The following is a 17,514-nucleotide window of genomic DNA, read 5'->3' on the forward strand; positions in this document are numbered from 1 at the left end:
ATTATAAACAGAAGCATGAAGGTCAGGGGTCACCAACATGGGGCCCGTGGGCACCAGGTAGCCCCCAGGGACCACACGCAGTGATCTAGAGCTCGTTAAAAAACAGCACAACCCTCCAGTGAGCTGCATCTAAAATGTGTTGCCCTTCTTTTGTTATCCTGCTTGCATTTATATAGATTTAACAATGACAACATCTTTAAAAAAAAAAAAAAAGCATTAAAATGTGTTATGTTATATAAAGTTAAGGTGGTGACCCCTGATGTAGATATATATAAAAATGTACATAAAAATAATCAAATTTTAAGAAAAAAATTATACTGTGTAGCTACTGATTATTTAAAGTTAGTGAGTAGGGTGATTTTAATAAATGTGCAGAACATACAAGTGCTTTATACATGAAAAACACAGAGAGAGTTTTTACAGGAATGTAAGCTTAAGCAGCTTATCGAGTTTGCTGGGATCAACGATGGTCCTGAAGTGCAACAGCTGCTGGGAGGAAGGATCTGCGATAACGCTTCTTTGTGCACCTAGGATGCAGCGGTCTGATGCAAAGTGAGCCACGCTGGGCTCTCCTGGTTCACATGAAAACGTAAAGCTAGAATTTCACTTTATTACACGACACTAACACCTAAAACCTCAAGAGCTTTTAATATATTGTGAACTATAAGTCACTCTGGAATATAAGTTGCTTCAGTCAAAAAACGCGTGATAAAGAGAAAAAATAAAACATATGTTGCACCAAACTCTACGCATCAGCATCAGTGAATTTGTAACCCACCCAGACAACAGAGCTGTAAGCTAGCGCTAGCTGTTGTTAGCTTCACAGACAGCCCAACAACAGGGTTCTGTCTCAGTTTCCTTCGAGCTGCACAAAGCTCTGCTGCGTGAATGCAGACTGAAACAGTGAAACAACATGTGTACATGTGTTCAGTCTTTGTTTGTCTATAAATCAATGACCAGATTTCTCTAATGAAAACCAGGGATGATACAATGAATATATATAGACAGCAATGTTTATTCCTTGATTCATGCTGGTCAAGATGAATTACCATTTAAATTTGATATATAAGTCACACCTGAATATAAGTTACAGGATCGGCCAAACTGTGGAAAAAAGTGCGACTTATAGTCCGAAAAATACGATTTGTTCTCCATATGTAAAGGCCTATAATAATCACTTTTTAACTGTTCAGATAAAAAAAAAAAAAAAAAAATAATATGCTAAATGTTAATTAAGCTTAATTTATATATATAAAAGAAGGCTTATCAGTCATGTAAATACCTAAAAACCCTGGAAGACAGATTCCCATGCTCACAATAGTGGAACAAGTTTTTCTGGAGACCTTTTTTTTAATCTGGGAATAACTAATAATTAAAGAAAATCTGACAAAGCACCTTTCTGCAACACAGCCTTTCCACTCAGACGACAGGAAACACACTATCTCCACAATCCACACACTTCCTGTCCAGTTTCCTGCTTCCTGAGCAGCGGGGAAACTGAGGGAGCGGCCACTGATGTCATGGGGAGTCTGCTTACTTGTTGTATTTCACATCCCGTTGGGAAGAAGGTGGACATGAACTTCCTGCTAGTAAACGTGCATTCAACTCAAACTCAACCGGTATCAACACCGTGTTTTTCAAGGAACACCTAACTTTGTAACAGAGGAACCTGCTGTGTATAATGGGCTGAAACAACTACAGGCAATAGATTAATCTTGTTGGATCAGTATAAAATCTTGGTAAAACAATTAGCACTAGTATTGCTCTGTAAAGAGAGCAATACTGTAGTAGTACGCAGTGAAAGATTTGTCTCGACTCTTGATGACAAATTCCCTGGAACTTCCTTCAAACGTCACAAACCGGCAAACTTCTCCAGTCGTTCCAGTCCTCTGGATGTCGATTTAAATTACGTGACTCTGCTAATATCACAATCTTTCAACGTAGTGCTACAACAACAAAGAATGTTTGATGAGCCATATTTAAACGTCTCATTTTGTGCCGGATTTTCCTTAAATTCAGAACCATCCGATGGGTTTGTCCCTTTATTTGAAATCTGACCGTTCTGCTTTCAAAAGGATTCAATTAAATTCACAATTACTTCAGTTTCTAGCTTCGTTGCAAACTTAACATCTATTTAAATGCAATTGTTTCATTCAGGCACCTTTAAATCTAGACCCAATACTGTTTTAAGCCCCTTTAGAGACCAGCAGCCTCCAGGACGCGTCAAGTAATCCACAAGCTGACACGCGATGGAAAAACATGGGAAAAATTCAGACTTTCCTGGAGTCAGCACTCGGGTCCAGCAGATGGGCATTAAAAATGTCCCGTACCTTCACCGCATGAATAAAACACCAACCTGCATGGTCGTGGTTTTAACGACGCCCATTTTCATGCAGATGTAACCCGCTCAGCTGTGTTACAGAGGATAAAACATGCTTCTTTTCCACAAGTTGTCCACGTTTTCGCAAATCTAAATAATCCTAACTTTACAGAACGAACTAGCTTCAACATAACAGAAATTTCAAGCTTCTTCCCTTTTCAGCTGATTTCCGCAGACAGGAGGCGTGAGATACTCCGCCGTAAGCATCCATAGGCTCTGCAGGAGACATTAACTTAGCCCCAAATAGTTGAAGATGAAGCCTTCAGGGTTCAGTCTGATCACATCAGCATCACCTGCTGCCACTGTGCCACTAATAGCTGTTAATAATCAATATTTGAGCGCAGCTACGAGCTGACTAAAGCTGATTAAAGCGCTGCTGCAGAGGGCAGCTCGGTCCAGTCCTCCATGAACACAAAGGGCTTCAACGTGGTCCCTTCTGTTTGGTGCCTTAAGATTTTATGGCTCTGTGACTGGCTGTTTTTATACCATAACTGTTTATTTTGCATTCAGCGATTTAGGGCTGGACGATAATTCAATAACAAGATATAAAATCAATCGATAGACGTATATCGAGAAAAGGGTCAATAAAAAGTTCAATAGAATAACAGTTTTCCTTCCTTTTGCTTTCTAGCCAATCATGTAGGTTAATATCACAGTCATTACATCCTCCCAACCAATCACAACACAGACCCAGGAACCAAACTCCGCCCCCTTGAGAGAGTTCAGAGCACGCGTTTTTTTCCCCTTCTTTTATTTTTTAAATCTTACAGTTTTGGTAAAAAGTTGGTTGAATAAAGGATTGAGTTTGAATTCAGTGTTTCTGTGTTCTGTGTATAAAAATATGTTGCTAAGCAACAGCATATAATATCCAGGGCTGCACTTAAAATATAAATTTTGAATTTATTGATAATCAATATCGATCAATATGGTGTCTTTTTTTCTATGTCGTCGAGTTCTACAATAGTTACAGCCTTACACATCTCAGTTATTTTCAGTAAGGATAGAAGTACTGTATTTAAAAAATGAGATGTTATATTCCCTCTAAACGTATCTAGTGATCCAAGTGTTATGATATATTTTTCTGGGATGAACCCGGACACAGCACGCACACACAGAGTCAGTTCTTATGAGTGAGTTTTATTGAATAGTTTGGAAGATGGAGGATGAGACCAGAGTCTTTCAACGGACGGAGGTGAAGGGTGTAGAAGCTGGCTGGCAGGAGGAGTGTGGAGAGACTGACCGGGAGGAACTCTGGAGCCGAGCACTGGAGAGCAGGACATCTGAGCCGAGCAGAGGCGAGCAGAGCATCGGAGCCGAGCAGAGGCGAGCAGAGCATCTGAGCCGAGCAGAGCATCAGAGCCGAGCAGAGGCGAGCAGAACGTCAGAGCCGAGCAGATCATCAGAGCCGAGCAGAGGCGAGCAGAGCATCTGAGCCGAGCAGAGCATCAGAGCCGAGCATCAGAGCCGAGCAGAGGCGAGCAGAACGTCAGAGCCGAGCAGATCATCAGAGGCGAGCAGAACGTCAGAGCCGAGCAGTGGCGAGCAGAGCATCAGAGCTGAGCAGAGGCGAGCAGAACCTCAGAGCCGAGTAGTGGAGCACAGGATGTCCGAGCCGAAGTAGAGGGCTGAACGTCCGAGCCGAGCGGTGGAGGTCTGAACGTCTGAGCCGAGCGGTGGAGGTCTGAGCGTCTGAGCCGAACGGTGGAGGTCTGAACGTCTGAGCTGAATACTGGAGGAAACAAAACTGTCGGAAAGTCTATGGGCTGACTGAAACAAGACCAGGTAAACGGAGTCTTCAGGCTGACGGGTACAAACGGAGCTGACAAGAAAAACTGGCAGGGACTGAGTGGGAGTGAACGCTATGGACCGGCGACGGGAACCGAAAGAGGTGAGTCTGATAAAGCAGTGGGAACAGGTGGAAGCAGTTGTGGGTTAATTGCAGCCTGCCAGGTGAAACTGATCAGGCTGCGCAGGAACAAGAGAGAGGGAGAGAGGCTCAGCATGCAGCCAATAAGCTGCATCCTGACAGTACCCCCCCCCCCCAAGGCCGGACACCGGACGGCCCAGAATCCCCACGCCGGGCGGGTGGAGGGGGCCCAGGAAGGCGGGCAAGAGTCGAAACCGAACACTGAGGGACCAAAGAGCCTGCAAACACAAAAGGGGCCAGAGAATACGGGGAACCAAAGGGGCCAGAGAACACGGGGAACCAAGGAGCTAGAGAACAGCGGGGAACCAAGGAACTAGAGAACAGCGGGGAATCAAGGAGCCAAAGAACACGGGGGAACCAAGGAGCTAGAGAACACTGATGTGCCAAAGCACAATCAGGGGGCGGCACATCAGGGAAAGACACGAACGCTTGACTGCGCCGGGGAAAAAGCGAGTACTTGACAGCGCTGGGGAAAGAGCGAGCGCAACACAGCGCCAAAGGGAAGGAACGGGCGCAACACAGCGCCAAAGGGAAGGAACGGGCGCAACACAGCGCCAAAGGGAAGGAACGGGCGCAACACAGCGCCAAAGGAAAGGAACGGGCGCAACACAACGCCAAAAGGGAAGGATCGGGCGTATGGAAACGCCAAAAAGGGAAGGATCGGGCGTATGGAAACGCCAAGGGGAAGGAACGGGCGTATGGAAACGCCAAGGGCAAGGAACGGGCGTGTGGAAACGCCAAGGGCAAGGAACGGGCGTGTGGAAACGCCAAGGAGAAACAACGCCGAAGCGTGAGAGGAGCGCAGGGGCCCAAGGGGCGAGATCGCCGGGGCGTGAGGGAAACGCCGAGGCGAAACGGACGCATGACAGCGTCACGGGGAAAATATAGGCGTACGAAAACGCCAAGAGGGAAGAACGGACGTACTTAACGCCAAAGGAAAAGAACGGGCGTACAAAACGCCAAGGGGAAAGAACGGGCGTACTTAACGCCAAAGGGAAGGAACGGGCGTACTTAACGCCAAAGGGAAGGAACAAGCGTACTTAACGCCAAAGGGAAGGAACGGGCGTACTTAACGCCAAAGGGAAGGAACGAGCGTACTTAACGCCAAAGGGAAGGAACGGGCGTACTTAACGCCAAAGGGAAGGAACGGGCGTACTTAACGCCAAGGGGAAAGAACGGGCGTACTTAACGCCAAGGGGAAGGAACGGGCGTACTTAACGCCAAGGGGAAGGAACGGGCGTACTTAACGCCAAAGGGAAGGAACGGGCGTACTTAACGCCAAAGGGAAGGAACGGGCGTACTTAACGCCAAAGGGAAGGAACGGGCGTACTTAACGCCAAAGGGAAGGAACGGGCGTACTTAACGCCAAAGGGAAGGAACGGACGTACTTAACGCCAAAGGGAAGGATAAGCGTACGACAACGCCAGAGGGAAGAACAGGCGTACGACAACGCCAGAGGGAAGAACAGGCGTACGACAACGCCAGAGGGAAGAACAGGCGTACGACAACGCCAGAGGGAAGAACAGGCGTACGACAACGCCAGAGGGAAGAACAGGCGTACGACAACGCCAGAGGGAAGAACAGGCGTACGACAACGCCAGAGGGAAGAACAGGCGTACGACAACGCCAGAGGGAAGAACAGGCGTACGACAACGCCAGAGGGAAGAACAGGCGTACGACAACGCCAGAGGGAAGAACAGGCGTACGACAACGCCAGAGGGAAGAACAAGCGTACGACAACGCCAGAGGGAAGAACAAGCGTACGACAACGCCAGAGGGAAGAACAAGCGTACGACAACGCCAGAGGGAAGAACAAGCGTACGACAACGCCAGAGGGAAGAACAAGCGTACGACAACGCCAGAGGGAAGAACAGGCGTACGAAAACACCAAGGCTCAACAACTCCTGCTGGAACACGACTGGTGTACAGAAACGCCAGGGGAAAACCCGCCGGGGCGTGAGGGAAACACCGGGGCTTGGGGAAGAGAACGCCGGGGCGCCAGGAAGAAGAATGCCGGGGCGCAAAGGGAACGCCGGGGCACAAGGGAAACAGGAACATCTAAAACACCAGGGAACAAGAACGGAGGACGTACTAACACGCCGAGGAACCGAGAAAAGAGGGCGTCCTAACACGCCGGGGAACCACGAATCAGAGGGCGTCCTAACACGCCGGGAAACCGAGAATCAGAGGGCGCCCTAACACGCCGGGAAACCGAGAATCAGAGGGCGTCCTAACACGCCGGGAAACCGAGAATCAGAGGGCGTCCTAGCACGCTGGGGAACCGAGAATCAGAAGGCGTCCTAACACGCCGGGGAACACTAAATCTAAACGCCAGGAAAACAAGACCTAAACACCAGGGAACTAGAGGGTGAGCTAGGCAGCAACAGGCCAAGCGCGCCAGAGGGCACAGACAGCGACTAAAGCACCGGAGGGCTCTGGCGGCGACCTGCGTGCGCTGGGCAGCGACAGGTTGGCGCACCAGAGGGCTCAGCCGGCGACATAGGGGCGCCGGAGGGCTCTGGCGGCAACCTGCATGCGCAGGGCAGCGACAGTCTGGCGCACCAGAGGGCTCAGCCGGCGACATGGGTGCGCCGGAGGGCTCTGGCGGCGACCTGCATGCGCCTAAACAAGGGAACAACACAGATACACTAGGACAAGACAGAACAAAACAACTACTGAAGGGAACTAAACTAACCCAAACCGAGCAAAACATACAACGAAAACAGGAGAAGGGTGTAGGGACCTAGAAAGCGCAGGGACTTTTAAGAGCGCTGGACTCCATCCAACGCAGGACCCCATACAGCGCAGGAACCCAGACACCTAAATACTAAAGGGGGAAAAATAAAGACAAACAAAACTAAAATAAAGAAAAAACAAATACAGAACAAGACTAGAACTACAGGGCTAGGACAGAAACTACAAAGGCTAGACTGGAATTACAGGGGCTAGACTGAAACTACAGGGGCTAGACAGGGACTACAGGGTCAAGACAGGGACTACAGGGTCAAGACAGGGACTACAGGGTCAAGACAGGGACTACAGAGCTAACGAAACTACAGGGCTGAAACCGGATCTACAAACAAGACTGACAACTAGGAAAGGAACCAAACGCTAAAGCAAAACTATGAAACGAAACAGAACAGGGAGATGAGGGCAAGTACGACTAAACTAATGAAAAACTAGATAACTAGAGCTAGAAATCTGTACAGAAAGCAAACAAGAAGTCTAAAGTAAAAAAAAAACTGGAACTCAAAAACAAAACTCAGAAGACTAAGGCGAACCTAGAACACTAAATCAGGGCTATGGCTAAAACAAGAAGACAGAGAACAAAAACCCGAACTAGCTGACTAAGAAAACCAAAAACTAGACTACTAAAGAAAAACCCGAATGACTAGAATAAACCTGGGACACAAAAACCCGGACAAAAACAAAATAAAACACAATACTCAAAAGCAACATAAATCTAAAAAAAATCCTAAGTAAAGCAAAAACTAAGGTTGAGCCAAAACAAAGAACAGAAGGCGGAAATAATTCTTCTAAAACAATAAAAAATATACAAAAAGACTAGAAACTAAAGCAGATCTAGAACACAACACCAAAAAATAACTCCAAACAAAAACCAGAAGGCGCTGGGCAGCAAAGTCTGAATATGCTGGGCAGAAGCAAAAGTTAGCGCTGGGCAGCGACAGCGAGGAGCGCCGTCCTTAATGCTGAGCAGCGGGGAAGGCGGACCAGGAAAACAGAGTCAGAGGCGGGGCGTCGCAACTCTGCGACCCAGGCGAGACGAGACGGAAACGTGGCGTCGCAACTCAGCGACCCAGGCAAGATGAATCCAGAAGCGTGGCGTCGCAACTTTGCGACCCAGGCGAGACGAACCGGAGGCGAGGCAGATCCTACCAGCTTCTACACCAGGCTCTGTGCGTGCTCGGGTTCATCCCTTGGCCGGTCCATAATGTTATGATATATTTTTCTGGGATGAACCCGGACACAGCACGCACACACAGAGTCAGTTCTTATGAGTGAGTTTTATTGAATAGTTTGGAAGATGGAGGATGAGACCAGAGTCTTTCAACGGACGGAGGTGAAGGGTGTAGAAGCTGGCTGGCAGGAGGAGTGTGGAGAGACTGACCGGGAGGAACTCTGGAGCCGAGCACTGGAGAGCAGGACATCTGAGCCGAGCAGAGGCGAGCAGAGCATCGGAGCCGAGCAGAGGCGAGCAGAGCATCTGAGCCGAGCAGAGCATCAGAGCCGAGCAGAGGCGAGCAGAACGTCAGAGCCGAGCAGATCATCAGAGCCGAGCAGAGGCGAGCAGAGCATCTGAGCCGAGCAGAGCATCAGAGCCGAGCATCAGAGCCGAGCAGAGGCGAGCAGAACGTCAGAGCCGAGCAGATCATCAGAGGCGAGCAGAACGTCAGAGCCGAGCAGTGGCGAGCAGAGCATCAGAGCTGAGCAGAGGCGAGCAGAACCTCAGAGCCGAGTAGTGGAGCACAGGATGTCCGAGCCGAAGTAGAGGGCTGAACGTCCGAGCCGAGCGGTGGAGGTCTGAACGTCTGAGCCGAGCGGTGGAGGTCTGAGCGTCTGAGCCGAACGGTGGAGGTCTGAACGTCTGAGCTGAATACTGGAGGAAACAAAACTGTCGGAAAGTCTATGGGCTGACTGAAACAAGACCAGGTAAACGGAGTCTTCAGGCTGACGGGTACAAACGGAGCTGACAAGAAAAACTGGCAGGGACTGAGTGGGAGTGAACGCTATGGACCGGCGACGGGAACCGAAAGAGGTGAGTCTGATAAAGCAGTGGGAACAGGTGGAAGCAGTTGTGGGTTAATTGCAGCCTGCCAGGTGAAACTGATCAGGCTGCGCAGGAACAAGAGAGAGGGAGAGAGGCTCAGCATGCAGCCAATAAGCTGCATCCTGACACCAAGTATAAAAAAGTTTATGTAAAATACCGCCATCCATACATGAGGAAAGTACTTTACATGACCTCAAGGGCAAAACAGAAAGAAAATGAAAGAAACAAACACACCGCAAAGTAGATTTAACATTTTTAAAGCTTTTCTTTGACAAACAGCACAAAGATTTAAAAATGGGTCCGATTGGATCCGTGTTCCCGGTCTTGGTCAGCATTTTTGGATGAGCTGCAGTTGCTGGTGGTTTTTTCAGAGACCTGGGAAGACTGGTTGCTGCTCCGCCTCCTGAAGATAAAGGCATGCAGCAGCTTCTCTCCGTCATGTTTTGACAGGAAACCCTTGATTCTGGAAATGTTTTGAAGATGACAGTAAGTTGATTTATTAACACTTAATGTTTTTTTTTTTTTTTTTTTTTTCCAAATCTAGAGTCCAAAACTAAACCCAGGTTGCATAGTTTTAGCCCCACTGAGTCTAGCTGAGCACTGATCCTTTAAGCTAAACCTGGAAGGAGACCTAGGGCGCGGAGGTGCAAATCATCTTCTTTAAGCTTAATAAGTAACTATCCAGACACTTATTAAGCTTAAGTCCCTGAAAATAATATTTTCTAGCCAAACATAAGGAAGCAAATTGTGTTTTCTTCTAAATTTCTGACAATATTTCTCACTTGTAGCCGAAAACTATTTGATATGAAATCAAATAAAACTGTATTATACATCTTACTTGATGGAGTGAACAACCTGTTGTTTACTCCATCATTAAAAGTATTGCATTAAAACCAAATACACCATTTAAACCTATATACCACAACATAATGGGAAATATTGGGCATTGTGGAGAAGACGTTACAATACTGCAACCAGCCATCCGAAACAAGCCTTCTAATCAAAGGCAGAAAAACACAAAAATCTATATAACCAACTCTATATATAGTGTGATTCCTGATAAGGAAAAACTTGGTTACGATCTAATCAAACTGAATCAATTATAAATTAAAAGTTAAATTTTAACAATTTTTTTTCCAGTTGTATGGCCTTTAGTGCCAGCAAACATATCAAGTATTTTAAAATGCTTTCTTATCTAATTTAATTGTTTATTTTCTGAAGATCACCGTATTATTCAGACCATAAGGCGCACCATCAATTTTTGAGAAGATTTAGGGATTTTTAAGTGCGCCATAGTCTGAAAAATACAGTAAATGACATTTTTAATGACCGGACTTAGTTTTCAGACTATAAGGGGACTTAAAATCCTTGAATTGATGGTGCGCCTTATGGTCTGAATAATACGGTAATCCAGTCAAATCATAAATGAGTGTTTCCCCTACCATTGTCCAGGAGGCGCTTATATCCCTATTAGCATTGGGAGCATGCAGGCGATACGAGATAAATGTGTCCTTTTCTGTAGTAGTGTGTTACAAGAGACGGACAATTTGTTGATTTGTACATAGCGCCGCACGTGATTATTTGAACATACCGAGAACGTTTGCCAAATTATTACAAATGAGAGGATGTTCTCGTCTGTTTAAACTTGGTTCATAAACATTAGCGCTCAATATAGCACGTTCTCAACAAGAAAACGGCTCTGCGGTCATTTCCAGACGTCCTACAAAAATACCATTTGCTCCGATTGTCGCACGTCGCCACAAGTCTTTGTCCGCTAGAAACAAAAATCCACCTTCCTGACTCCATTACTGAAAATATATGGCCGCTTTATTTTTGGACAACGTAGTTTTGTCGCTAGTAAGACCACACGAATGCACATAAAACTAGGGTCCGAAATTAACACTCGCCAGACGCCAAATGCGAGAAAAAATTTCCGTTTGGTGAGTAAATTTTTGCACCAAAAAAGTCACACTTGCACATGTGACGTACGTTTGCTAACAGCTAACGTTTAACTCAGGCTAATTACGTAGCAGGAATACGTGGAGGTATTTAGCGAGGTTCTGAATAAATATTTTGGCCGGTAAAAAATATGCTTGGCCGGTTGATTCTTACGTCTACCGGCCAACTTGGCTGGTGAATCTGGAAGTTAATTTTGGACACTGCGTGAAACAGATCCCAAATGTAATTAAATAAAAGATAAAAGTTATGTTCAAAGTTATTCTAAACTCTGAGATTTTCACTTAAATCAAGATGTAGGAAGGAAGGAAGAAAGAAGGGCATCTTTGAAAATATAACATATAAAGATACATGATAGAGACAGAAGGGTGGAGAAATACAGAAGCTGGCTGCTCATATAAAGCTTTATTCTAGGATATTAATTGAAAGTTAAGTGGAAGGAAAATCTTTGCAACCACCACCAAAACTAAATGCAAGTCATTTAGCCCACACAGCACCAACCCACAAAAAAGATAAAATTCGTAGTAGAAAACACTAAATTATGAGAAATGATGATCCTTTTAAAACCAAAATAGCTCTGAATGACCTCCTGTTGGCAGACACAGAAAATTTCTGTTGTCACACGACTACATTTCCTTACAGCGGACTGGAGAAAATTACATCAACTGTAAATCTATCAAAGAAGTTACTAACCGCCCCCAAGGCAGATATAAAATACATGACGCACGGTTAGCGTGAAACACCCGGAGGCTGACCGCTCCCTTCGAGAACAAAAAAAAAAAAAAAAAAGGTCAGCTACAAAATTATGTAGACTGTTCTGTGACTAATGGTGCTCTAGCACAACTATCTGCACGGTATTAGAAAAGCATGCAGTCTACGCCTGGGTATCATCTAAGATGAACCGATTCGATACGATTCTCGATATGTAGCTCAGCTTGAGTTGATTTGACTCCAATATCGATATTTATTACTCTAAAATTAATGCCCAAAGTCATTCAATCAACAAAACCAGCCAAATACTATATTTATGTTCAATTTATTGAACACTGATATATTAACAGGAACATAAAACATTTGGTTCAAATCATTTAACGTATATCAGAAACCAAAAATGTGCCCAAACGTCTGATTTTAGGGACGAAGGCGCTTCTAAAATCCTGTCGGTCCGCAAATTTGTCTCACTTGCTCTTCCTCGCTGTGAGCAGTAATAACGCCCCCTAGGGGTTGGGAGGTAAATCGATATTGAAAGCCAGAATATCGATATTAAATCGTTATGAAAAACATAGATATTAATGTTTGTATCAATTTTTGTGCGCAGCCCTAATGCAGTCTTGATAATACTGGCAAACCTTCTGATGATTAGGGCTGCACAGTTGCCTTACAGCAAGATCGTGGGTTTGAATCCTGGTATAAAGTCCTTATGCATCAGGTTTGCAGGCTCTCCCCGGGCATTTGGTGTAAACAATGCTGTGATGACGACACCAGTTGTGGTGAATCATCTCTTTCTCGTTAACTTTGTGTGATCTTTAGTGTCTTGCATCAGCGTACAAACTGTGAGCTCAAAATGACGGCCTTCCAATCCTATCGAGGGAAGACGATGCATCCGTGGTACATTTGTGCAGCGCCAGTCAAAACCAACACCCTCAGAAAACATCCAACGATTTTAATAACCTACATTTTTTCCTCTTATTTTATTTTTATCCTGAACGCCATAGATGTCAATGCAAATGAAGCGAGCGGAACCCGAGTTAAATTTAACAGCGAACAGGCAGTTCTGCTTGCATTGTTTTCACCCTTTTCTGTGCAAAACGAGCCTAGACAGCGGCTCAGCACAACCTACGGATGCAACCTTACAACGCCTGCCCTGCCGCACGTTTAAAGCTACGCCGCGTCGGCAGAATTAGGCTTTTTCTTTACCACGAGTCCACATGCGACACAAGAACCTGTTGCGTTATAATGAGCCCAAGCGTTCCCGGACAGGATTTGTTCAGTTTGGGTTTGCGAGATTAAAAAGTTTGAGAGCCTTTGTTCCAGACTAATCAGCCAACCAGGGCTAATCTAATCACACGAATGATCTCACCGCGCTCAGCGGCAGGTCAGGAAAAACTCAGGATTTGTTTTATTTATTTATTTTTTTGTTCCTTTTATTGTTGTGACATTTACTTCTGTGGCTGATTGGGTCTAAAATGGGTGTCTGAGAGCTTACTAGGAAACGCTCTTAGCGCTGCGGAGCGGTCGGGCCGTTATGAAGGACACCTCTGAGGCTCAGGGGCTCCACCAGCTGACATATGGGCTGCGGGGTGAGCGGCCACGCATCTGCTTTGCATTTGGTCACGTTCCTGCTTGGACGAGGCGTCGAGCCGGCTTCGGCTTGCAGCAAAGCTCACAGTTACAGCCCGAAGAACAAGAGGAACACGGTTAATCGTTCCTCACAGAACGAGAGGGTTGCTGCTGCAGCACAGAACACAACTCTGGCAAAAGGCTGGCCGGCTTTGAGCCTGATGAAGTAATCGGCTCAAGGAGGAGGAGAGGGGACCTTTTGACCCCCCCCACACCCTCCACCCGAGGCGAGGTGGGGGTTGGATGCCCGCCTAAAAACTGCTGCCAACAGAACCAAAGATTTAAATTAAAACTAAGAGATAACACGCAACAATGACTGCGCCCCTTTAGCTTCTGCTCCATCGCAGGAACGTTAGGATCAGATGCTGCTGCTGTTCTAGCTTCAGTCCAGCATCACTGGCTGCACCGTCTGCTCAAAAGCAGCTTTTATTTCCTTTGTTTGGCAGTAGATTTCACTCATTCCTGTCAATAACGTATAGGGAAACGTTTTTTTCCCCCATTCCTGCAAGCAACATATCAAAAAAAAAAAAAAAACACCATACCTAAATTACCTACAGACAAATTATTCCCCCCCCAACTGGTAATTATTAATAATAATCTGGTAATTAATGTTTATAAGTCCCAATTTCCTAGAGGGCAGATTAGACTTTTTCTGGCCAACACTGAGACTGTCTTGCAGGTCTGCTATGCTCGTTTTGACACATTCTGATGTCTTTTAAAGAAAGATAACTCATAACAGAAAAATGTGCTGCATCTTTTTAGAACTGAAACAAGATTATCGTAAAATTATGAATCAAACAGAAAAAATAAGGGATAACAAGATCATCCCCGTTTATGCACCATAAAACACAAACTGAGGGAACATCCAACCACCAAAATATATCAACAGTATGCAAATTGTGATTATCTGACACTGATAGATGTAACATCCTACCCAATAAGGATAACGTACAAGATAACCTTTGTGATTGTGATATTGTACACACCGATATTGCAAATGAATAGAATATGATAAAGGTTAATAACTGACCTTTTATTTTTTGGAAAATAAAACGTAAGAATCCAAAATTTGTGGGAACAGAGTATGACGCAATGTCTTCAGATTATATACAAACCAAATTAACATTTTTTTTTAAATGATGCACACCCTTAATTGATATAAAAAAATACACATGTATGTATGGTTACGAAACAGTCTGCTTTTATTCAGACATGGAGGCAGGAAAGGACTAATGGGGCGGGGGGGTGAACAGGTAAGGGAATATCCCAGGTATTAAGTTAATTCAAGGGCTCCAGTTTTTAGACAAAAAAATGCAACAACCTTTACATTAGAAAACGTTTGACTGACCATTTATTCCCTGGGCAACAGAATAATAAAGATAGAACGAGTAGATTTTATAAAGATTCAGTTGTTAAACTAGGACATTTGTATTTGACTTTCCCTATAGCTCCCTAAAGCAAAACAAACACTTCAAAACCATGACCAATACATATCCATTTAAAGAACTACTTAGAAGACGTTTCAATATAGACGATAATACTTGGAGATTGTGTGAAAACGACATGGAAACAATCGACCACTTAAACCTCTTCTGTGCAGTTGTTAAAAACTCCTGGAAGGACTTGCAGGCCTGGTTGAGCATTCATCGCCCATTTCTCATACTAGAGATGACATAACATTTGGACTGTTACCAGAAAACAACTATGTGTCAATGTTATTTTAGATTTAGCTCAACACCTCCCCCCCCCCCTTCTGAGCAACATTTCTTATGACTAATACACCTATAATGCTTGCATTACAGGTGTATTCCACAGTTATGTTTTGTTTTATATTATTTTTTTATTCTATTTACAGCTGGAAATGTAAATCTGAGTCTCCTTTGTTATAATTGTATTTATTTTTGGTAATGTAAGACAAAAAATGAACAGGTAAGGGAGCGAATTGTCCCCAAAGCCGACCTGCAAACAAGATGTTTCCATCATAAGGAAGTTCGAATCCTTTGTTTTGGCCTTTAAATATGCTGTAGACCCCCTTGCTTGCTTACCCACCCATAGCTAGCCAGTGTCTCCATTGGTATACAACACAAGTCCAGTAAGGCAATTTCACTCCAGCTCTGCTTCTTATGGCGTTGCTGGTGCTTCCACCAGCCCGGCCAACAACGCAGGACAGGACACGGACACATGGAGCTCTGACAGCAAGTCTTCGCTCCCATCCTCCACAGTTTGGTCCCCTTTTAGCCTCATCTACCCAGGTGTTAGCATTCACGCACTAGCCGTTTGGCAACGCCGTAAGCTTGTATTTATTTACACAACGCGTAGTAAAAAAAAAAAAAAAAAAAAAAGCTCTCGTTATCCGTCCGCCATTGCGGCCCCATCGCTGCCAACGCCGACAAATGTCTCCGGTACGAATCTGACCTTAAACGCAACTCCTGCGATGGCACAAGGACAAGTAATGCCGAAGGAGACTCCTGGTATCCTGCTCAACGCAGGTGTGTACCTGCTAACTAGCTAGCCGGTGGAAATCTGATAAATCAGTGCCGATTTTTATTTTTATTTTTAACTAAACGCGCCTATACGCAATTATATCAATAAACCCAAAAAGGTAAAAAAGACAAAGCACTGATTATATATTTAAAAAAAAATCTGGCATAATTATAACATGCACAACTGTCAACTTTTGGGGAATATCGCTGTTAGCTTCGCAGATCCAGTTGGAGGCGGCGGGTAGCTAGCAGCTAGCTAGACGCATATCGTTTATTTCAGTAAAAAAAAAAAAAACACGAAGCTGAGCTGAAGCAAATTAACTCTTATAGGTATTATTTGCTTCAGCAGACCGGAGACAGGGTTAATATCGGCAGGCCTTGTGATGAATGGCGTAAATCCGCCGGTTTTTCAATGAGAGCTCGCGCCGCTCCGCTCACGTACGGAGGACTTTACCATAGAGTTAACCACGCTGCCCACAAACACCACCTGACTTCATCTAAAAACCGTCTCCCTGTCCGCCGCTGCCAGCTTTATCCCCCCTCCCCAATACACACACACACACAAAGCAGAGGCCCCAGCAGGGCCGCGGCCTCCCCTACGGGTCTCCTACCTCTGTGGGCTGGCTGATCTCGAACAGGTCGAGCCGGTTGGCGTTCCAGTGGTTGATGATGTCGGCCAGTTTCCTCCTCTCCTCCTCCCTGCTCCCCGACATTGTGGACAGCGTTTCGGAGCCTCAGTCCGCGTCCGTTCCGCTGGATAAAATGATAATTTAAAAATAAAAAATAAAACTTTCCGAAACGTTAGTCCACGGGAGACGAAATCAACCGTCCACGTCGACTCCTTTCAAGCGTTCTCCTCTTGTTACGGCCGGTACTCTGCGCGGTCCGTATCCCAGCTCACCGACCGACCTGCTGCCTCTTCTGCTTCTGCTTCGCTTTGCGTTGCGCCTCTGCGCGCTCCCGGGGACTCCGAGGACGCGCGCGTATTGTTAACCGTTTAACGTCCAGCAATTCCGATTCATGACGCCGCTTCCCGGGAAGTTTACGAGGGTTAACGGCCGGGCACGTGAGGTTCTAACCGGGATTACGTCATAGTGTGTTGATTAAAGCGATATTCCTCCCAAAGCGTCCATTTGTCTAATTATAGCGGGTTACGTCTGCTCGGCGTTAAATAAAATAAAAAAAAACATATTTGAACGTGTGGCTTTATTTAGCTTTATAAGGTTATAAAAATAAAAGACGTTCCGAATAAAAATGTGATTACATGAGATAAAAGAACGGTTGTGTTCAGGGGCGGTTGGAGCGAGAAGAGTGACAGCTTGCAGTGGCGTTGAAAAGAGATTTGGCATTGTAAAATGAAACATTAAAAAATGAAACATTGAAAAAATCACATGCAATGACATCGAAAAAAGTGATTTGGCATTTAAAAATTGGAAATTGAAAAGTAAAATATTAATGTTTGATTACAGGCTCACTTAGCATTCTTAAACAATTAAATATTGCCTTGTTTTATTGTTTCATTCTTATGAAATAACACTGGCCCCACTATGGTCCCCCTGGTAAATTTGGTCTAGAACCGCCACTGGTTGCATTTAAAGATACTTGATGCACTTTTCTGTCAAATCTATCAAACTCGCAT

General features: G+C 45.2%; 1 protein-coding gene across 1 annotated transcript in view; it reads right to left on the bottom strand.

Annotated features, from left to right (window-relative positions):
- Positions 1-16,830, bottom strand: part of afdna (afadin, adherens junction formation factor a) — a 151,150-nt gene extending 134,320 nt beyond the window's left edge. Inside the window, 1 exon segment of the mRNA XM_036147190.1 lies at positions 16,487-16,830. Within this exon segment, the coding sequence (XP_036003083.1) occupies positions 16,487-16,588 (102 nt within the window). The 5' untranslated portion in view covers positions 16,589-16,830.
- Positions 16,831-17,514: the final 684 nt, after the last annotated feature.

This window comes from Fundulus heteroclitus, chromosome 15 (assembly GCF_011125445.2).
Source record: "Fundulus heteroclitus isolate FHET01 chromosome 15, MU-UCD_Fhet_4.1, whole genome shotgun sequence".
Taxonomy (NCBI): domain Eukaryota; kingdom Metazoa; phylum Chordata; class Actinopteri; order Cyprinodontiformes; family Fundulidae; genus Fundulus; species Fundulus heteroclitus.